The sequence below is a fragment of the Rhincodon typus genome, chromosome 22 (genome assembly GCF_021869965.1).
Source record: "Rhincodon typus isolate 14 chromosome 22, sRhiTyp1.1, whole genome shotgun sequence".
Lineage (NCBI taxonomy): Eukaryota > Metazoa > Chordata > Chondrichthyes > Orectolobiformes > Rhincodontidae > Rhincodon > Rhincodon typus.
In genome coordinates this window covers 38,214,370-38,237,777 of record NC_063353.1, presented here as the reverse complement: position 1 = coordinate 38,237,777, position 23,408 = coordinate 38,214,370, and the positions used below count along the sequence as shown (strand labels likewise).

The window sequence follows — 23,408 nt, the reverse complement described above, 5'->3', positions numbered from 1 at the left end:
CTGTTCCTCTCTCTATAGATGCTGCCAGGGGGGTCTGCTGAGTTTGAATAGCACTTTCTGTTTTAGTTTCAGAGCTCCAGCATTCACAGTTCTTTGTTGTCTTTTACACAGTTCAGATCTCAGTTTAATATTTCAGCCCAAAGATCTTTGACAATGCCTCCTTGGTAGAGTTCTGAAGCATCAGTCTAGATTATCTGCTTTAATTGTCACATTTTATCCAAATGCCACATGCAACTGACAGATCAATATATTTCAATGCTACTTATTGCTGGAGACTTCCAGCTCTGGCCTTCCATCCAATGTTCTCAAAGTCATGACCTTCACAGTGCTGGGTGAATTCTCTGTCACCAAAACTGTGAATGAGCCAAAATCAAACGGTAAGGAACATTCTAACAAGACACAGCTTTTCAGGCCCCAAGAACCTGTTCCAAGATCCAATTAGATCATGGATGATCTCTGTCTCAACTCCATTTACCCACTATGTTCACCTAACTAAATGAATCTCCATCTTGAAAATGTCAACTGGCCAAACCTGAAACTATTACTTGCATGGAGAAAGGTTGCAGGACAAATTGGAATATGTCAATTATCCTCATCTCAACTTCCCATTCTTGTGTGCTTATAACTTTTGGTCTGTCAAAGCCAAGTTGTTTCAGCCAGCTGCATGGGTGAGAAGAGTGAAAAAAGATGGGAAATGTCCTTACCTCTGAAACATTGACCCTCCCTTCCTGGAAGGAGCATGTCCTTGGGTCGTGTGTACACATGTGTCGATATTTGCACCAATGGCATCGATAGGGACTGTTCACACAGGACAGGCACCTGGTTTGACAAAATACACAATCAGGTGACGCTTCATAGCAGATTGCACAATCTACAAATATTCATGATGTGGAGGTGCCGATGTTGGACGGGGGTGGACAAAGTCAGAAGTCACATGACACCAGGTTATAGTCCAACAGGTTACCTGACGAAGGAGCAGCACTCCAAAAGCTTGTTTTTTTTTCTTTATTCATTCACGAGATGAGGGCATCACTGGCTAGGCAGCATTTATTGCCCATCCCTAACTGCCCAGAGGGCAGTTATGAGTCAACCACATTGTTGTGGATCTGTAGTCACATGTAGGCCAGACCAGGTAAGGACGGCAGTTTCCTTCCCCAAAGGGCATTAGTGAACCAGATGGGTTTTTCCGACAATCAACAATGGATTCATAGTCATCATCAGACTCTTAATTCCAGATATTTATTGAATTCAAATTCCACCATCTGCCATGGCAGGATTCGAACCCAGCTCCCCAGAACACTGCCTGGGTTTCTGGATTAACAGTCCAGTGATAATACCACTGGGGCACCGCCTAGTGATTTCAAACAATCTGTTGGATTATAACCTGATGTCGTGTGACTTCTGACTTTGTATAAATATTCAGGCTAATTCTAGATAATGAGAACCTGACTATAGCTAAATCAAAACTTTAAGCTTTCACACTTCAAGAGGTCCAGAGACAACCTAGTTATTCAAGCTGGTTTCTGCTGGCTGCAAAGTCAAAGGTCACAAATACAGTGCACTCCCTCAGCAAATAGAAGTTAAACTCTGATTAACATTCCAACCCACTCTCAAACTATGAGAGCTTTTGACAGAGCAGAAGGAGAAAATCTATTCATTCTGGCAAGTGGATAGTTCACCAGAAGTCATAAATTTAAAGTAATCAGCGTCAGATCAAGAGGGGAAATGAGGAGAGTGTTCTTCACTGAGAGAATCATTGACATCTGGAATGCTCTGTTTGATAAGTTGCCGGAAGCTGATTCCATAGAGAATTAGACAAGAATGAGGAATTTATGAGGTTACAGATAATTAATAAAAGAGGCTGTTGGAGTAGACATAACTACTCTTCAAAGAACAGGCTTGATGGACTGCACAACTTCTTCCTGTCTTGCAAACTGTCCATTGAATTCAACAATTTCCAGTCTTGTACCACGTTGAAAATTTTGTTGAGCACTTTATCCACTTGATGCTTCCATACACACATGTACCAGCAAAGGGAGTCAAGTGGGAAAAGGTAATAAAAGACCCAACTCCCAATCGCTTGTGTCATCCCAATTCTAAATATCACAGGCTAAGTATATATGTGTTTCTGAATGGGGTTCTTGTGGTGCAGTGGTAGTGTCCCTATCTCACAGCCAGGAAACTTGGGTTCAAACTCTACCTGCTCCAGAGCTGTGTAATAACATCTTTGAACAGGCTGGTTAGGAAATATCTATAAGCATTCCCATCTCAAGAACTTCACAATACTAATTAAAATTTAAAGGACCTCTCTACTTTAGATGAGGTCCGCACCAGAGAAGTTATACAATACAATACAATTCGATACAGCACAGAGTCAGGTCCTTTAGCTGACCAAGCCAGCACCAGTTCTAATCCGTATTTTGACCCAGTATTATTGCCAATGCGTGGTTTCTATCTCTCATTTCGCTTTCTGTTCATGTGTCTATCAGGATAAGCCTTAAATGTTGCTAACGTGCCTGCTTCTGGCAGGCAGTGTGTTCCAGGCACCCACCAACCTCAGCGTGTAAAATATTTCCTGCACTTGGCCCTTAAATTTGCCCCCTCTCACTTTGAAGTTGGAGGCATTCTCCACATAACAGAGAAGCCTAGAAGGAGATTTGGTGGATGCATTTAAAATCATGAAGGATTTACATTTACTAAACAAAGAGAAACAGTTTCAAATGGCTGAATGGCTAATAGCACGAGAGCACAGATTTAAGGTGGTTGGCACAAGAATCAGAGGTGGGATAAAGAAAAGTTTTTTTTTAAAGTGGTTAGGATCTGGAGCACATTCCCTGATAGGATAGTGAAAGTAGTAGCTTTCAAAAGGGAATTGAGTAAATAGTTAAAGTGAAAACAATGATTGTAGGCATCTGGGGAGAAAGCAGGGAAAGCTGACATGGGCATGATGCCCTGAATGGTCTCATTCTGTGCTGTACTACATGATACAGTGATTCAATGATTAAAATATAACAAAAACCCATTTGTTGCTCGAAAGCAAAGCGCTGCCTCTTACATCAAATAAATCAGATTCTGATCCATTATCATCTCAGACACATTTATATACTTCCTTAAATAAGGTGATCCATACATTACACAGTCCTTCAGATATGATCTCACCAGTGCCCTGTGTCAGTGGAGCATAGCCTCCCTATTTTTGTATTCAATTCCCCAAAAAACTAACAACACTCGATTTGCTTTCCTAAATTTTTGCTGATCAGTACACTAACCTTTTGTGCTTCCCACATGCCTCTACATCTCAAAGCTGTGCAATCTCTCACCATTTAAATAAAATGCTTTTTAAAAACTTTTCCTGTCAAAATGGTCGATTTCACATTTTTCCACCTTGTGGCCGATTTGCCAGATCTTTGCCCATTTACTTAGCCTTTCTATATCTTTCTGTAATCTGTTTTGCCCTCTTCACAACTTACTTTCCTATCTGACTTTGAGTCATCAGTACATTTGGCAGCTGCATCTTTGGCTCCGTCATCCAAGTCATTTATGTAAAAAGTCAAGGTCCCGGCATATTACTTGTTAATCTTGCCAATGACCAACTGATCCATTTATGTCTACTCTCTGTTTCCTATTTGTGAGCCAATCTTCTGTCCATGCCAATATGAAACCCCTACATCATGGGCTCTTATTTTCTGCATTAACCTTTGCTTTGGCATCTTAGCAAATGCCTTTTGGAAATTTAAGTATTGTGTATCTACCACTTTATCCACAGCACATTATGTTCTCAAAGAACTAGTATAAATTGTTTCAATACAATTTCTCTTTCAAAAACCTTGTTAGCTCTGCCTGATTATCTTGAAATGATGTAAATGTCTTGCTGTAATTTCTTAAATAGTAGGTTCTAACATCTTCTCTATGATAGAAGTTAAGCCAATTGGCCTGGAGGTTCCTGTTTTCTGGCTCCTTCCTTTTGTTTTTGAATAAAGCAGTTATGTTCATTAATTTCAAATCGAATGGATCCCTCCCTGAATTTTGGAAAATTAAAACCAATGCATCGACTGTCTCAACACCCACTTCTTTTAAGACCTGATGATGGAAACGATCAGGACTAGGGAACAAGTCAGCCCATAGTTCTACCAATTTGCTCAATGCCACAATCACATTTCTGGTCCAAAAGGAAGCAGAAGTAAGAAACAGAAGGTTTTGTGTGCACAAATCATTGCAGGTGGCACAGTGTTTTGAGGGAGTACTATAAAGCATACAGAACATAGAACAATACAGCACAGTACAGGCCCTTCAGCCCACGATGCTGTGTCATCCTCTTATCCTACTAAGATCAAACTACTCTGCATACCCTACATTTTACTATCCTCCACGTGCCTATCCAAGAGTCGCTTAAAAGTCTCTAAAGTATCTGACTCCACTACCACTGCCGACAGCACATTCCACACACCCATCACTCTCTGTGTGAAGAACCTACCTCTGACATCTCCCCTATACCTTCCTCCAATCACCTTAAAATTATGCCCTCTTGTAATAGTTATTTCTGCCCTGGAAAAAAGTCTCTGGCTATCCACTCTATCTATGCCTCTCATCATCTTGTACACCTCTATCAAGTCACCTCTCATGCTTCTTTGCTCCAATGAAAAAGGCCCTAGCTCCCTCAACCTTTCCTCATAAGACCTGCCCTCCAGTCCAGGCAGCATTCTGGTAAATCTCCTCTGCACCCTCTCTAAAGCTTCCACATCTTTCCTGTAATTAGGTGACCAGAACTGAACACAATACATGGTCCTGGATTTCGTAAATAGACAACTAGAACAAAGCAAGGTATGGTGAAGTTTTATAAAACATTGGTTTGGCCTCAACTGGAGTCTAATTCTGGGCACCATACTTGAGAAAGGATGTGAGGTTGCAAAAGATTTGGTTCTCGGGAAGGAGCAATTTAAGTTAGCTGGGTAGATTGGCGATGCCGGGGCTGTTCTCTTTACAGAACGTTGAGAGGAAATTGAACAGAAGTTTTCAAAATCATGAGCAGGTTGTCATAGAGTCATACAGCACAGAAACAGACCCTTCGGTCCAACTAGTCCATGCCGACCATAATCCCAAACTAAATTAGTCCCATTTGGCTGCATTTGGCCCATATTCTTCCAAACATTTCTTATCCATTTACTTATCCAATGTCTTTTAAACATTATAATTGTGCCCGCATCCACCACGTCCTCTGGAAGTTATTCCAAACAAGAATCATTCTCTGCATATAAAAGTTGCCCCTCATTCCTTTTTTAAATCTTTCTCTTGTCATCTTAAAAATATACCCCCTTGTTTTGAAATCCCCTACCCTAGGGAAAAGACACCTGCCATTCACCTCATCTATGCTACTCATGGTTTTATAAACCTCCATAAGGTCACCCCTCAACCTCCTAAGCTCCAATGAAAAAAGTCCCAGCCTATCCAGCCTCTCCTCCTAACTCAAACCCTCCATTCCCAGCAACGTCCTGCTCAATCTTTCCTGCACCCTCTCTAGCTTAACAATATCCTACCTATAACAGAACGACTAGAACTGTGCACAATACTCCAGAAGATTCCTCACCAATGTTCTGTATAACCTCAACATGACATTCCAACTCCTATACTCAAAGGTCTGAGCAACAAAGACGTGTGCTAAACACTTCCTTAACCATCCTGCCTACATGTGATGCAAATTTCAAAGAATTGCACACCTGGGTCTCTCTGTTCTACAGCACTACTGAACGTGGTAGATAAGGAAGATACTGCTCCCATTGACAGAGGGGATAAGAAGCTGAGGGTACCAATTTAAAGAAGCAATGGTGACAAAAAGTAAGTTTGTTTTTTCTGAAGCTAGTGGTTAGGATCTGGAATACACTGCTTGAGAATTTGGAGGCAGATTCAAGCATGAACTTCAAAAGAATTTGGATATCTACCTCAAGAGAATATATTTACAGGGCCATGGGGAAAGGGCAGGAAACTGGGACCAGGTGAGTTGTAAAAATCAGCACAATGGCTCAAATGGTCTCCTGTATTGTAACTATTCCATAGTCTGTCCACTCTAGTGATGGACTTCAATAGTTAAACAGCCTCACATTCTTCCTAAAGTGTGATGCCCAGAATTAGACTCCAGTTGGGTGTTTTATAAAGGTCCACCCCATACCTTGCTTTATTCGATTTGTCTATTTACAAAGCGCAGGGAATTCCCACAGGGAATGCCTGCAGCAGAATGGGAGGGAAGGAGGGAGGGAAAGGAATCAGCAGAATTTCAGGCTCTGCCTGTTTTAATAAGTTGACATCAGTAATTACGGTCTATTTATTTAATCTTTTATTCAACGCTTTATAGACCAACTCAATCATTAAAAACTGCTGCAGTACTAGCACAGCGATAAACAATTAATCATTTTCTGCAATACTCTTTTTAACGATCAACTGCTATGTGAAAGTAAAATTAAATTCCTGGCAATAAATATTTTATTGAAATATTTTCTATTTTTTTTCCAGGACTGATTTATTTGATTAAAAATGAGAAAAACAAAGAAATATTTAGGAGTTGATTTTCAGCTGCTGAATCAACCTCAAAATCTATATGAGGAAGGATAGCTGTTACCAATCTCAATTGTAGTCCCTCAGTAACCATTGAGTTTCCATCAGGAAAGTAAGTACTTCAAAATATCTGATGTCAATTAAGCTTATGCTCGATTGAACCTAAGAGTGTAGCTCTACCAAGTTTAGTCAGCTTGTTTTTCCCATCTTTGCACTCTTCCCTTGGAAATAGTACGAATGAAGTGAAATATTGGTCTAGACAGTGGCTCAGTGGTTAGCACTGCTTCCTCACAGTGCCAGGGACCCAGGCTCAATTACACCCTCAGATGACTGTCTGTGTGATATTTGCACACACTCCCTGTGTCTGCGTGGGTTTCCTCCAGGTGCTCTGGTTTCCCCACGAGATCCTGAAGATAAGCAGGTTAGGTGGATTGGCCATGGTAAATTGCCCATGGTGTCCAGAGACGTGCAGGCTAGGTGGATTAGCCTTGGGAAATGCAGTGCTACAGGGATAGAGTAGAGGGGTGGGTGTGGGTGGGATGCTCTTCAGAGGGTCTGAATGGCCTATTTATTTGCCATTGTGCCATGCACAATTCCACACTGTAGGGATTCTATGATTCACAGCTAAATAAGTATGAACTCTCCCACTGTGGAAATAACAATCCTTATATCAACTGGTGTTTACTCCTTTGAAAAGAAGAGGCTGAGGAGATATAATTCCAAGTCTTTCTTTTGTCTTCATTTCGTTAGTCAGTGTGAACTGGAGTGAACCATGACCCTAAGCATAGTGCTCCAATGACCCATTGCAGTGATGCATTGTTGTTGAAGGAGGAACAACTAGAAGTAAGATCTAGGCAAACTTACGAGTGGTGAACACTGCAGTTGTAGAAGACAAAGCTGGTGCTGGCAAAGGTCATGCCTGTCTCCTTGGACTTCAAGTGAAGTTTCACCACTTGATGGTCTCCTATCAGAATGAAACCACAATTCTTAGTTAGTTAAACAGTCAGCACAGACAACCCCACAACCACTCACAACCTGTTGTCCATCATTAGCCACAGCATTCACCATTTTGAACCAGGTAAGATACGGACCACACATTGCCAAGGGAATGAACTTCTCCCTGAAAGAAAAGCAAGGGAATGCTTCATTTTCTCCTTGACTCCCAACCCTTTAACAAATCACGTTCTCAATAAGTGAGAATTCAAAAGTACTGCCTTCAAACAAGTTCATCGACAGATCACAAACTGTAATAACTGTGATAACTTGCATTTTATAGCATGCTTTATGTCTCAAAGTCTTTTCACAGAAAACTTAGCAAGTAAAATGTTTGATCAAAGGAAAAAGCTTTAAGGATGCCCTAACAGCAGAGTTCTAGCTAGACAGGCAGGGAGGTTTAGGGAGAGAATTCCAGAGTTTGTGGCCAAAGCAGATGATGGTATGGCCACTAATGGCAAATCGATGGAATCAGTGATGTTCAAAAGGTCAAATTGGAGAGATACCTAGGTCTTAGAGGACCAAGATATAAAGCTGGAGGAGATTACACAGATAGACAGAGGTGAGGCTATGGAAGGATTTGACACTCGTGCTAACTTGCCAGGAAAATCATTGCTGAACTCACAGGAGACTGGTTTTAATTTTGACATCTTTGTTTCAGGATTTCCCGAGGATGTGGCATTAACTGCCACACCTGACAGAACAGCCCTGCTGATGCTAATGTATGTCCATGCTAAGGACTTGCAGGAGCCAATTCCAAACTGCATGGCACAATGGCTACCACCACCAACTACCCAATCGAATACAGGTCACCCAGGAAGCTGTATAAAAAGCAGTTTCTACAAGATGCAGAGGATAGCAGCAGCATCATGGCTGTAGTCCAGGAAAAACAGGCTGCTTTGAACCCCTGGGATAATGCAAAGCCTAGGATGATGTTGGGGACACATTCATCAAGAACAGACTGCTGCTTCTCAAAACCCAGCCACAGCTCTCCAGTTTTCTGACTGTCTCATTTATCAAAGTGTCAGTTGGGGACAATTACTGAAGGATCGCCAATTTTGTGTTGCCAAATGTTATCCTAGAGCTTCCAATTATTTATTTCCTTTCCTCTTGTCTCCCTTTAACTAAAGCAGCACCCTTTTCTTTCACTTAAGGAGAAAAACCTGAAAATGAATTCGAAATGCAAGGTACTCTTTCATCCATTTTTGTTCCCTCTTATTTGTACTTTTGAAGTTGCATTTGGTTTTTGAGTTTTTTATATCTTAACTTTAAAAACCTTTCCCATCCTCCTGATCCATAAGGAACAGAAACATTCTAAGTTCTACATAGTCCATACTACCCAGAGTTAGCTGACCATGATGAACAGAGGACATCATAGTTGAATTTGATGGCAATGGAGCAAGAGAGAAAAACATTTCAATCCTCACTCAGAAGTTCAGGAGCACACTTGTACGAATGTGGATAAGTACATAATTGGAATTGGTGATTCCTAGTCCAAACACTTCAGTGTTTGGCTCCAATATCTACTGTGCATTGTGCAGGTCTCATTGGAGATGCATTTCCAGTGGTGCCATCACCAGATTCTCCAAATCCAGTGGCATGTGAGGTAGTCCTTTCATAAGCCAACTTGCCCAACAACAACACATAATTTTTTAGGATAACAAGGTGTGGAGCTGGATGAACACCGCAGGCCAAGCAGCATCTGAGGAGCAGGATAGCTTACATTTTGGGTCTGGACCCTTCTTCAGAAATGCAGAAATTCTGAAGAAGGGTCCAGACCCGAAACATCAGCTTTCCTGCTCCTCTGATGCTGCTTGGCCTGCTGTGTTCATCCAGCTCTAATTCTTGTTATGTCAGATTCTCCAGCACCGGCAGTTCCTATAACCACGTAATTTTTAAAAATTCTTTTTGTTTTACTTATTAGTGGGATTGTGGGTGTCAGTGACCAGGCCAACATTTATTGCCCATCCTTAATTGCCCAGAGGGCAGCTAAGAGTCAACCACATTGCTGTGGGTCTTGAGTCACATGTAGGCCAGACCAGGTAAGGGTGGCAGTTTCATTCCCCAAAGGACATTAGTGAACCAGATGGGTTTTTCTGACAATCGGCAATGGAATCATAGAATCCCTACCATGCAGAAAGAGGCCATTTGGCCAATCAAGTCTGCGCCGAAGAGCATCCCACCCAGACCCAGCCCCCTACACCATCCACATAACCCTGCATTTACCATGTCTAACCCACCTCGCCTGCACATCCCTGCACACTATAGGCAACTTAGCATGGCCAATCCACCTAACCTGCACATTCCTGGGCACTATGGGGTAATTTAGCAAGGCCAATTCACCTAACCTGCACATCGTTGGACTGTGGGAAGAAACTAGAGCCCCCAGAGAAAACCCATGCAGACACAGGGAGATTGTACAAACTCCACACAGACAGTCACCTGAGGCTGAAATCGAACGCGGGTCCTTAGTGTTGTGAGGCAGCAGTGCTAACCACTGGACTACTGTACCACCCCCATGGTCTGGCAATGGTTTCAGGGTCACTCTTCCAAATATTTATTGGTTTCAAATTCCACCATCTGTCTTGGCAGGATTCAAAATCAGGCTCACAGAACATTACTTGGATGTCTGGATTAACACCACTACACCCATCAGCTCCCACAGACCACTCAAAACCAGCTCCAATGGGTATCAGCCAGACACCAGATTCCCAATGTAACTGCTCCACTCAGAACTGAGCCACAGCAGGAGACTCCTGGGAGGGCAGCAGAAATGTGTCAGGGATGTTCTCAAGGCATCCTTGCATAGGTCAGGCATTCCCCGAAGACTCATGGAACAAGCTGGTTCATGAGCTGCCAAATCGGAAAGGGCTCATTTGGGAAGGACCTAGAGACTGTTGGGAATTATGCAGACAAGAGGTCGAGAGGTCACAGGAGCACACAGATCCCCAAACGTCCCATCTACCCCCAGCCGTTGGATACCACGTGCTACAGATCACTCACTGGATTTGTCAGTCATCTCACAGCACATCAATTCAGAGTGGAAGCAAGTCATCCTCGATATCGAGGGTCTGCCTAAGAAAGGAGAGTTTGGTTACACAGCTGAAGAGAGGCCACATAGGCAAGGCACAGAGGGAGCCTGGCTCACATGGAGCAGTGTCCCAGAATAAAGGAGAGGTTTCTGAAGGACAGAAAACAGAGGCAAGGTAGCAGGTTATACATCTTACAAAATGACAGGGTTAACTTATTGATCTGTTAAATTGCTTTGATTTATTCAGACTAGTGTCAAAAATACAACCTGCACCTTTTAAGGTGGAAAAATGTCACAAAATCTGAAGCTGAATCACAAAAGGAGGTGTTCAGTCTCATGACTAAACGCTTAATCAAAGAGGTAAGCTTCAAAGAGTTTCGAAGGAAGGGAAACGAAATGGAAAGACAGAGAGATATAAGAAGTGAATTCTAGAGCTTAGAGCCAGACAGCTGAACACATGGTCATCAGTGAACCAAATAGAAAAAAAACATGTTTTTCTTTAGAAACACCTTTCTTTTCAGTCAAAAATATGGAATAGTTAGAAACATAAGAAAAATGAATTAATTATGCCCGTTGATGTTGCTAGATTTTATAAACAACTCTATACTTTGACTGTAGCACCACCCCACAGTTGAAGAGCATTCCCTGGTCAGTGTGCTTTTTAAATCATTCACTGGATGAGAGAGTCACTGGCCAGGCCAGCATTTACTGCCCATCCCTAATTGCCCAGGGGGCAGTTAAGAGTCAACCACATTGCTGTGAGTCTGGAGTCACATGTAGGCCAGACCAGGTAAGGATGGCAGTTTCCTTCCCTAAAGGGTGAATGAATGAATGAATTAACTTTATTGTCACATGTACTCAAATGAGTACAGTTGAAAGTGTGCAAGTCGCCATTCACGGTGCCATTTTAGGTGCAAAGGTCCCTAAATCGAGCTTTGTCAATTACAGTTCTTGGGGTAAAAAAGAAGTTAAAAAAGTCCAGCATTGCAGATTTAGGAATAAATTATAAAACGGAGAAAAAATGTACAGAGAAACGGTCTTCTGACCCAATCCATGTTGACACCTAGGCTCCAGTCCACACTGGGCCTTGATCCAGACCGCACCTGCCTTCACCTCAGGGCTCACAAGACCAGGAGTTTGCTCTGGTATCACTTCAAGACTGGAAGTCCACACCAAGACCATGCCAGGCCAACAGACTGCCATACACCACCTTAAAGCCACTATGCTGAACTGAAAGGATGCCACGCTGGGCCAGCAGGTTGCCATAACAGGCTGAGAGGATGTCACGCTGGGCTGAGAGACTGCCTCAGCAGGTCTGTTTTAAGGCCAAGAGTTCCAAGGCCGAGAGCTTTGAGGCAGCCAAGTCGGAGGTTGGGCGCTACGAGGCCATGAGTTCCAAGGCTGGAGAAGACAGAAGAGAAGGGGAAAAGAAAAGAGAGTGGGAGCATGAAGAGGATAAAAGGAGATCTAAGAGGGTAGTCAGAACATTGTTGTAGGCTGTGGGGAAAGGAATCAGGAGGGCTCACCTTTCACTTGGTCTGTCAGTGTCCTAGTCACTGGGAACCTGATGAGTTTTTTCCCCCAAACAATGGAATTAGGGTCATCATTTGATCTTTAATTCCAGATGCTTGGCAGGATTTGAACTCAGGTTCCCAGAGCATTACTAGGTCTCTGGATTAGTGGCCTAGCAATAATACCACTAGGCCATTGCCTCCCCTGTGAGATATCTATCACACATCATTGATGCCAGAAACTAGCTGTAACTCCATTTCCCAGCCACATCCTTCCACCTACAACACAACCAGGATGAACAGTGTAACAACTACAATACTGCAATCCACAGTTACTCTGCTGGTCATCATGGCTTGAGTAATGGCCTCCTGTGGAATGCTCATTGGGAATGATGACTTTCAAGCTTCATTGAGAAAATATTGGCAAAAAGGAGGAATTTTGGTTTTCCCACACAGCAAACTTAACAATCTACATCACAATGCCAGAAAGGATGGTGGAAGAGATTTCAATATTAGTTTTCAAAGGAGAATTAAATAAGGGTTTGAAACAAAAAATTAATTAATTAGAAAATGCTTTCAAAGAGCTGGCACAGGCATAAATGGGCAGAATGATCTCCTTCTGTATGGTGTGATTTTACAATTTAATGCCATGAATTTCCTGGCTCACATTAAGCAGGAAACTGCATGGATTCTTCTCCTGGTAAAAATGCTTCAGTTTCCCTGCTGCAAGATTGACTAAAGTGACTTTATCTTATTCAACTAACCATTGCTTTTGCTTCAGAAGACATTGAGAAAATTCTGCAAGAAGGTTCTCTCACATAGAATGCTCCCACTATTCAAAGTCTAAGATCACCTAAAAAGGAATGGCTGCCTGAGGTAGGTCTGATGACTGCTATTGGACATTTGCAGAGTCTGGAATCACACCCAATCATCTTCAGGAGAGGTAGAGAAAATAATAATCAGAGGGTGTTGGTGAGAGGTGTGGAGAATCGGGATTATTCAAATTGAGGAATATATTGGGGTGGGAGAATGTCAGGGAAGGAGAAGAAAATGCGGGGGCAGAGGAAATGTTACACGGAAAAATAATTACCAGGCACATTATCAAACAGGCAAAGATATTAGAGAGGCCTGCATAAGATGAAGTAGATTTGTAGAGGCTTTTGAAGGTATGGAGAGAGGTGGCCAGCAAAAGTGGGACCTAAAGAACACATTTTGTAACCACTAATAAGGGGCAGTATACATGGATGTCCAGACTTAGTATAGAGAACTGTTTGCTGAAGATTGGATAAGATTCTGGAGCTAGGGTTGCACAAAGCCACTGGAAGGATTCAGTCAAGGCAGCAAGTTACTGTTTGTCTGTGCACACTGGACGCTATCCAAATCATAGAATCCCTACAGTGTAGAACCAGGCCATTCAGCCCATCAACTGACCTTCCGAAGAGCATCCCGCCTAGATCCGCCATATTCCTGTAACCCCACATTTCCCATGGCTAATCCATCTAGCCTGCACATCTTTGGACTGTGGGAGGAAACCAGAGCACCCAGAGAAAACCCACACAGACACGGAGAGAATGTGTAAACTCCACACAGACAATCGCCCAAGTCTGGAATTAAACCCAGGTCCATGGCACCTAAAATAAGGACACCCCTCAATCCTTGGTGGTCACGAGCTACCAGCCTTTGGGTTAGCTCTATATCTGTTTCTTATTGGCTGACATTTCAGTTGTAGGGGCTGGAAATTATTGAAAGTAAACGATATGTGATTTCAAGTATAAGTCAGGGAAGGAGTTTCCAATCATAACATCGACAAGCTGCACACTGCAATTTTGCTCTCAGACAAATCACCACCTACTCAACCACTAACAGTATCTGCATCACAGCAGCAACAGCATTTCAGAAAGTACGGTACCTCAATTTGCTGTAAAGTGCTTTGGGACGTCCCAAGGTTGTAAATGGCGTGATCCAAATGTAAGCCTTTCTTTCTTTACCAGATTTGATAATTGAGAGCCAACTGACTAAAAGGCAGTAACAAAAGAAACGATTCAACTGGTAATGGGAAAGCGATTGTCGGTAATTATCCAGCAATCTGAAAGTCAGTTTTGGATGTCTCCCTCCAGCTCCCTCCAGTTTTAAAAGGATAGACAGTCATACAGCCCAGTGCTAACACAATAGCTAATGATTGTTACTACACCTCAGCAGCTGATCTAAGTGTCTTTGCAAAAGACTGTGATTGACAGCCCCATTAACATGACACTTAATATTAAAGTGATGAAAGCCCCTAAGTGCACTTAGCTGTAAAGGACATGACAATTACTCTTATTTTATCATATATTTGATTCCAGATTATTAACTCAGGATTAAGCTATTTTTCTCCCCCATTCCTCCCCCACACTATTTGTTCATTATTTAATGTATTTCAAATAAAACATTCTTCACCACAGTTTGAAGAGTCTAATTGATGGAACTTGACAATTAAACAGCTTCTTGTGATTGAACTGAGCCTGGGAAGACCGGAGGAGGAGGGGAATGAGAAACAGCCGCAAAAAAATTACCAAGATTCCTTTGTTGGCAGAACATGTGACTCTATCATGGACACCACCCCGACCACCCCATCCCGACCACCGCACCCCCCCAACCCCCCACACCCCCCCAACCACCCCACCAAAGCAAAATCAGTACAAATATTCTGAATCATTCCAAAGCAAAGCTCCACAATACACCTTGTTATCTCCACAATATTCATCTGCACTTACATCTGCATTAGCCATACTGCATACTTTAGAATCCAAAGCAGAAGTTTCTGGAAAAACTCAGCAGGCCTGGCAGCATCTTATGACGAAAGAAAGAAATCAGAGGCCGGTGACCCTTCTTCAGAACTGATGGTAGCCAGGAAAACGTCAGTTTATATGCAGAAAATAGGGAAGGGGATGGAGTAGGGAGTCAACAACAGGATAATGGATAGAGCCCAAAGAGAGAGAATAGCAGTTGGATAGACATATGAGTTGAGAAAGATTTGATTGGGAGGGTGAATAGCTATTAATGGGGACTGTTAGCGACTAACAATAGGTAGTGTGCAATGGCAGGCTATGTGATAATAAGGCTTGGTGTGTGGAGTAAGGGGCTAGGACATGGGAGAGTTTAGGCCCTAAAATTATTGAACTCGATATTTAGTCCGGAGAACTGCAGGGTCCCCAAGCAGAAAATGAGGTGTTTGCTGGAACACTGCGGCAAGACTGAGATGTTGGCCAGGGAACAGGGTACCCTGCATACCATAGGCATCAATCTCCCCTTTCAATCCCAGCTGTGAAGAAACCAAGGCATACTTGATTTCATTTCCATTTATACTTTAACAAAACTTTTATTGGAGAAAATCTGAAAGAACTGCAGATGCTGTATATCAGAAATAAAAACAGAAGTTGCTGGAGAAGCTCAGCAGGTCCGAGGTATGGTCACCAAACTCAAAACATTAATTCCGATTTCTCTTCATAGATGCTGCCAGGCTCGTTGAGCTTTTCCAGCAACTTCTGTTTTTGTTTCCATTGGAGAAACGTTATTTCACATTTCAAGCTCCCCCCACCTTGCATTGTCTATGACCATGTCAATCGTAGTTCTTCCACTCCAACTCTCTTTTACAGACTTATTTTTCAATTCCTTTCCAACCCCGATACAAAACAAACATATCCTCCTCCATATTGCTTCCTCCCCCCATCCATCAACCTAATTCTTTAACCATATGTGTCACAATTCCTTGGGTCCACCATCAGTTGCAAAACTTTGAACCAACTATAGCTTCAAGCTCCTTCCCTCATTCCTTCCCCTTTGCACCTTGAGAAACATTCCAGAAACCCATCTATCTGACCAAATGTTAATGGTCTCTCAGAGTACCACCTCATGGCTGGGGTTTCAGTTCTTTACCTCTCCTTTCTGTAAAGCATTGTGGAATTTTGTTCTTTTCAAAAGCTTCATTTAAAAGCATTTATTCATAGAAAGTGTGCTGCTGTCAATTCATATCTCCAGAATCTCGTTCGTGGTGCAATTTATTTTAAAGCCCATATCCAAGAGTTTGGTTTCCAGGCAGACTGGTCAAAAAGGGAAGGTCTAGGATTGTCTTCAGGGTTGGTCTATCTTATAACAACTCCGTTGATTACATATTAACTCTAAACACCACAACATGGCTCTGATCTTATAGTTATATTATTAAATGTCTCTTCCATAAAATACACCAACTAATGCAAATCAGTTGCATTCTCTATGCTTCTCTGCACATTGGGGACTCTTGTGTTGCAGTGGTAGAGTCCCCACCTCTGAATCAATAGACTCAGATTCAAGTCCCTCCTGCTTCAGAAGTGCGTAATAACATTGATTAGAAAATATCAGCTTTTCTGCACATATCTAACATTCACATGGCTAGACGTCGTGCTTCTGCCTAGCTCTCCATTTGCTTCTTTTCTTCATTCTACCCACTCTGGAAATGTCAAGTACCCAGGGGCATAGGTTTAAAGTGAGAGAGGGAAAGTTTAAAGGAGATGTGCAAGGGACTACTTTTTTTCCTGCAGAGGGTGGTAAGGTGCCTGGAATGTGCTATCAGGGGAGGTGCTAGAAGCAGAAATGACAAGATTGTCTAAGAGGCATTTAGCCAGACACAAGAACAGGCAAGGAACTGAGAGATATGGACCATATGTAGGCAGATGGGATTAGTTTAGAATGGCATCATGGTCAGCACATCAATGGTGGGCTGAAAGGCCTGTTCCTGTCTTGTGCTATGTTTGATGTTCTCTGTATTATGCATGCCCCACTGGGCAGCAACTAATTACATTGTCACAAGTTTGCTCCAGGATCCTAAAGGTCTTACCCAACAGAACCCAAGCCAATCCTTGTATTGCCCGATCCATTGTGAACCAGATATTTATCAAACTTCTCAACGTGTGAGTTCATGAATAGAATATCAATGCAAGGGAAATTGCGGTGGTCCAATAGCATCTGATTAATTTCTTAGAAGGGTAAAATCAGAATCCTTACATCTATCAGTCTGTAGCACACTTTCACCTCTGCGTCAGAATGATCCCAGTTCAAATCGTACTCTGAATGATCAATTCCAACCGGATTGAGGGGGGTGTGCTGCACTGCTGTTGGTACTGCTGCCCTTTTGATGGGGATGTAAAAATCACCATACAACTATTTTTAAGAAAAGCAGATAAATTATCCCCAGCGTCTATGCCAATGATGATCCCTCAATCAGCATCACATCAGTGCCTGGTATTTGATTGTCTCATGCTGCACAGCTAGTTCCCACAAAGACTAAAGTGACTCCTGCATTTTCTAAACTACATCAATTGCTGAACATCAAAATATACTGCATTATTGGTAAAGGCAAGGTGAAAAGTGCTATCTAAGCAACTATTTTTGTCTCTATTTACTAAGGATTATAGGCACTTCCAGGTGGAAGAAAGTTTGGTCCATTCACAATTCAATTATATCGCATTGAAATTCTCAGAAAGCATAAGGTGTTCTTTGATCAAGCAAATTCTTTATTCAGTTTAATGATATAGCACCCACAACACATGAAGCCAAATTGCTAGCTCACACTGCAGTGATTACAGCACTACACGGGGTAAAAAAAAACCCATGGGCTATTTTATCAACCAAGTGCACAATGCACCAAGCAGCAAGCTGTTCCCACTTCTGAAGAAGCTAAATCAATTGGGCAGATTTTCTGTAAAATGGAAAATTACCTCTTGTTCTGAAAGCTGCAATGGTATTTGAGTAATCAAGCAGAAAACTAATCGCCTTTTTAAAGAAAAATGAAGAATTTATCAATGTACAAAACAAATTGCTCCACTAGCAGGTTAATTTCACTCATGGGAGATATCTCAGAATCATAATAATTTGCAGGTGATTGATTATGAATAAATATATTTATAATTATCTAATTCAGTGAGATTAAATTTCACAAGTGCAGGTGAATTGTTCAAAGAGGCAGAGTTGGAATTAAAATGTTGGTTGTGATTATTGGGGTGTATAATGTATTACTGGAGACTCCTGTATCAATCGGATTTGGAAGCTCCAAGCCTGCCTTGTTCAGAGATTTTCACTCAACTGACAGGGCACAATTTCATGCTCAATGGGGATAAATTCTACACATGCAGCATCTGAGATTGATTTCCTAGGCTACAGAGTGACAGCAGCTGGAGTTTCTTCACTGTCTTTCGTCAAGATCCTGGAACTCCCTTCCCAGCCGCACCGTTAGATTATCCCCACACCCTAAGGATTCAGCAGATCAAGAAACTGACTCACCACCACCTGCTGCAGGGTAACTAAAGCAGGGCAATAAACGCCAGCCTAGCCAGTGATGCCCACATTTTGTGTGAGTGAATTTTTAAAAAGCTTACATTTGACAACGTCAAATCGATTCAGGGGCATCTGAGCCTATGTAGGGTGAAAGATTTGATATGATTTTCAGTCCCGCCACTTGTGGGGTGGCTCAGTGGTTAGCACTGTTGCCTCACAGCACCAGAAACCCAGGTTTGATTCTACCCTCAGGTAACTGTCTGAGAGGAGTTTGCACGTTCTCCCTATCTCCGTGCGGGTTTCCTCAGGGTCTTCACATTTTTCCACACCCCATAGTCCAAAGACATTCAGGTTAGGTGAACTGAACTGACCGTAGAGCCCAACGATGTGCAGGTTAGGTGGATCAGCCATGGAGAATACAGGGTTGGGTCTGGGTGGGGTGCTTGGTGATGTGGACTTGATGGGCCGAATCACCTGCTTCCACAGTGTAGGAATTCTGTGATTTGTGGGGATTAGGCGATGTAAATGTATTGGAAAGAGTGCTGAAGTGCCTCACAAGAATGGCCCCAGGGATGAAGTATTTCAGTGATGAGGGTAGATTGAAGAAGTTGGGACTATTTTCCTTGGAGAGATAGCTGAGAGGAGATTTGATAGAAGATTTCAAACTCATGAGCGAGCCAGATAGACTAGATAGGGAGAAACTATTCCTGTTCAGATGCATTCAATTCAGGTTTCACTGCTATAGGAAAAAGGTTGTTAAACTTGAAAGGGTTCGGAAAAGATTTACAAGGAGTGGCCAGGGTTGGAGGGTTTGAGCTATAGGGAGAGGCTGAATAGGCTGGGGCTGTGATCCCTGGAGCATTGGAGGCTGAGGGGTGAGCTTATAGAGTTTTATAAAATCATGAGGGACATGGATAGGGTGAATAGCCATGGTCTTTTCCCCTGGGTAGGGAAATGCAAAACTAGAGGGCCTAGGTTTAAGGTGAGAGGGGAAAGATTTAAAAGGAACCTAAGGAACAACTTTTTCACACAGAGGGTGGTGCGTAGATGGAATGAGCTGCCAGAGGAAGTGGTGGAGGCTGGCATACTTACAGCATTTAAAGGCACCTTGGATGGGTATCTGAATAAGAAGGGTTTAAAGGGATATAAGCCAAATGCTGGCAAATTGGAATAGATTAATTTAGGATATCAGTTCGGCATGGATGAGTTGGACTGAAGGATTTGTTTCCTTGCTGTACAGCTCTATGATTCTATAAAAGGAAAAGGGGACATAGGTTTAGAGCGATGTGCAAAAAAAAAGCCAAGGTGAAGTGAAGGACAACATTTTCACTTACCAAATAGTTGGAGCATGGAATGTACTGCCTGGAAATATGGTGCAGGCAGGTTCAATTGAGGACTTCAAGAGGGATGATTATATGAATGTGGTGGGGGGTAGTCCAAACAAGAGGTCATAACTTTAAAATTGGAACTAGAAGGGTCTTGTGGCATAGTGGTAGTGTCCTTACCTCTGAGCCAGGAGACCTGGGTTCAATTCCCATTTGCTCCAGAAATGTGTCACAATTGTCCTAATTAGAAATATCTAAAATTGGAACTGGGTGATATCACATAAAGAGAGGGTCTGGAACCCTCCCCTATGGAAAGCTACTGGATTAGTGATTGATAGAAAATCTCAAAGCTGAGACTGAACAATTTTATTATTCGGTTAATGTGTGTCAGATATGGGGCAAAAGCAGCTAAACAGAGTTGAGATCCAGATCAGTCACGATTTAATGGAATAGCCTTGAAAGGCCTCCTCCTAACTCTATGCTTGTTGGGTCTATTTTCGACCTGGGCATCCATTCAATCAGAAATGAAATGAATTCTGTCCTTGAAATGCATGTAGCTTTAACCATGACAAGTGAAATACACGTCATCAGTCAATTTTCATCAAGTGCGACTGGATTTTGGACAATTGGACGAGCACACATGGGCCACATTGGTGCGTGAAAGGAATTAAATCAAGATACCCAACATGATTGATTGGCATTTACTGGTCAACATTTCAGTTGCATTGCAGTGTCTGGTTCTGCAGATAATTTGCTTCATTTTCGCTGTGTGTTCCAGAAAAAGGCAAAGGGAAGTGTAAAGTGAAAAACGATCTTGATAAAACAGCACTGTCTATATCAAGGAGGGTACCAGAGCAGCCTCTATAACCTAGCTCGGGGAGATCATTGCTAATTGATGTCACATACAAATTATTCACAAAGTGACTGCTGCCAGCGTAACTCAGAGAGTGTTGAAAGTAAAAAGCAGGCTCTTTGAGTTCGACTATGTTTGATTTCGGCTGTGATTCTTGAACTGGAGTGCACACTTTGAGATTTAACAAGACTCTAGAGAGGACAGAAATTGAACAAAACCTGTTCCTGTGCAGAAACGAAAGGGGAAAAGCAGAACATAACATCAATTGAGTTAATCCCTTCAAAGAGGACTTAGATAAATCTCAGAACCATAGCAGCAGGAAGAGGCCATTTGAACCATTGTGTCTGCATCAGCTCTCAGACTGAATGCTTCACTTAATGCTTTCTCCCCTTAACTCTGCACATTGTCATAACAAACTAGTTCCGTTCTGGAAGACATGACTGAGCACACCCCTAGCACACACTCGGGCAGCATCCATAAAGCATTTATCTTTGTTATTTTTCAACATGTTTTGATTATAGACTGACATCAGAAAATAACTGTTTTAACATCAAGCATTGATGGCTCTTTATTTAAAAACAAGTAAACTGACACTCACTGTATGTACTGTTTACACAGCTGCTTGCTCAAGCAGCAGAGGAAGCCTAATTACTGATAAGCCGGAATTAAGGGTGTGTAAAAATGGAACCTTGGCTGCAAACAAATAGCTAATTGGTCTATGGACTAGTAACCATTTATTGATACATTGGCCTTCTGTCTGCCCACAACTATGTGATTGGCTCCCACATAGTTGAACAGTTTCATGATGTGAAACAAACACAGAGCATGTTGGAGAAACTCAGCAGGTCCATGGCAGTATCCACGGAGAGAGAAACAGAGAAAGTTTTGAGTCTGGTATGACCTCTTCAGAAGAGACATACTGGACGTGAAATGTTAGTTCTGTTTCTCTCTAAACAGATGCTGCCAGATCTGCAGAGTTTCTCCATCGTTCTCTGTGCTTGTTTCAGATTTCCAGAATTGGCAGTATTTTAATGTTATTTTAGCTTTGTGGTGTAAATGTTTGGCGGAGGCCATTGGATATTTGGAGGAGAAAGAGCTATTCCTGCTTTGTAGTAAAAAGTATCTCAAGCTGAAAGACAGTGAGCTTATGTCCCCTTTCCAGTTTCTCTAAGATGTGACATTTACTTGATAAATCAAAGACCTTTGTAAGCGTGAACCAGCCACCCTGTACCTTCTACAAGCAAGTGAAAGTATTGAAAGAAGAAGAATCAGAGAGCAGCATGTCCTGTCAAGCCTTCCTGGTCTTTTTCTTCACCTTTAACACCCATTTTCTTTCCCTGTCTGTGTGTGTGTGTGTGTGTGTGTGCGCGCGCGCACGCATGCATCAGGGGTGTTTCAAAGGGGATTAGACTTCTAACTGGTACAGTTATATGTTGGCAATTCATAATTGTCTATCTGTTGTTAGAATCTATTTATTTGCAATGAATAGTCATCCCTGTTAAGTAAAGAAATCTGGTCCATGCTTTGTGTCTACCTGAGTCTGAGAGGCAAGTATATTGGGGAAATCTGCGTACTTTTCAAAATCTTTAACTTTTGTGACAAGTCAGGAATAGTGGGGCGTGATTTCCAGCTTGCTGACCCAATAAGGTATAACATTGTTTGAAAATATCTTTTTCCTCATATTGTTTTTGTTTCTCCAATCCCACTGCTGTCAATTCAACAAGGACAAGTGGCATACTGAATCCCCTACAGGAAGGTATTAATGCAGCAGAGTTGGGGAAGGAACGTCTGGATGAGGATTACAGGTGATTGAGGTAGGATAAAACTCTGAAGGTCTGCTCGATAACACTGGGTGATCAGGAAGCAGTGGAGGTGGTGGCTTAGCGGTAATTTCACTGGATATGAATCCAAAGTCCTGGGCCAACGTTCTGGCCGTAATGCTGCTGAAACGTGAATTCAATTAAAAACAACTGGATCAAGAAGTTAGCTTAATAATGACCACATAACTACTGTTGATTATCTTAAAAGAAAATTGGCTCGTTAATGTCCTTTAGGGAAGGAAATCTTCCATCCTCACCTGCTCTGGCCTACATGTTAAATCCAGACCCACAGTGATGTGGTTACCTCTTAACTGCACAATTAGGGATGGGAAATAACTACTGGCCAAGCCAATGGCACCCACATCCCATAAACATTTTTTTCAGAAAAGCACCATTATTCAGGAGATCAAATCCATTCGAGTCAAATCTATGTCAGCATAAGTTTCAAGGAAGGACAGATTGAGTGTGGTCTACTGCGCCACAAGCACAAAGGAGATAAACCCAGAGGAATGCCTGGGATTCTGAGCTTAACAGTCAAATTGAAGGTCAATACCAAATTAGGAGGCTGACTGCTCATGTGGAGGAAGCTTGAGAGGACACAAACACAAAGAACTGGTAACATAACTGGGATGCTACAAAGGTGAGTAATGAAACACAACGCTAAACAAAACTGTCAATTGGCAGAGGACAAGAAATGGCAGCCTTAAAAGCAGTGAAAAGATGGTGTGTGGGATTTCTCGGAAAAGACTTGGAATCACTTAGGGTCCTATTACGTATCGCGATGGAAAGACTACTGGTGATTTCAGGTGAGCCAAGAAAGCCCCAATGATCATTCTCTCATCCACCCACTTTGCAAACAAACCCTTCCTAGTCTGTTCCTTCCTATGGAGCAGAAATATAGGCAGACATCCATTTAACTGTAAGAAAGAATTTGGCAGCACAGTGGCTCAGTGGTTAGCACTGCTGTCTCACAGCATCAGGGACCCGGGTTCGATTCCACCCTCAAGCAACTGTCTGTGTGGGTTTCTCTGGGTGCTCTGG

The 23,408-nt window shown here is 42.3% G+C and overlaps 1 protein-coding gene across 1 annotated transcript in view; it reads right to left on the bottom strand.

Moving 5' to 3' along the window:
- The window catches only part of LOC109919248 (plexin-A4-like), a 503,825-nt gene that overhangs the window by 348,512 nt on the left and 131,905 nt on the right, over positions 1 to 23,408 (bottom strand). Inside the window, exons 6-7 of the mRNA XM_048609992.1 lie at positions 7,411 to 7,510; positions 705 to 819 (exon numbers count right to left, since the gene is read on the bottom strand). Of these exons, the coding sequence (XP_048465949.1) occupies positions 705 to 819; positions 7,411 to 7,510 (215 nt within the window). The remainder of the gene's footprint in view (positions 1 to 704; positions 820 to 7,410; positions 7,511 to 23,408) is intronic.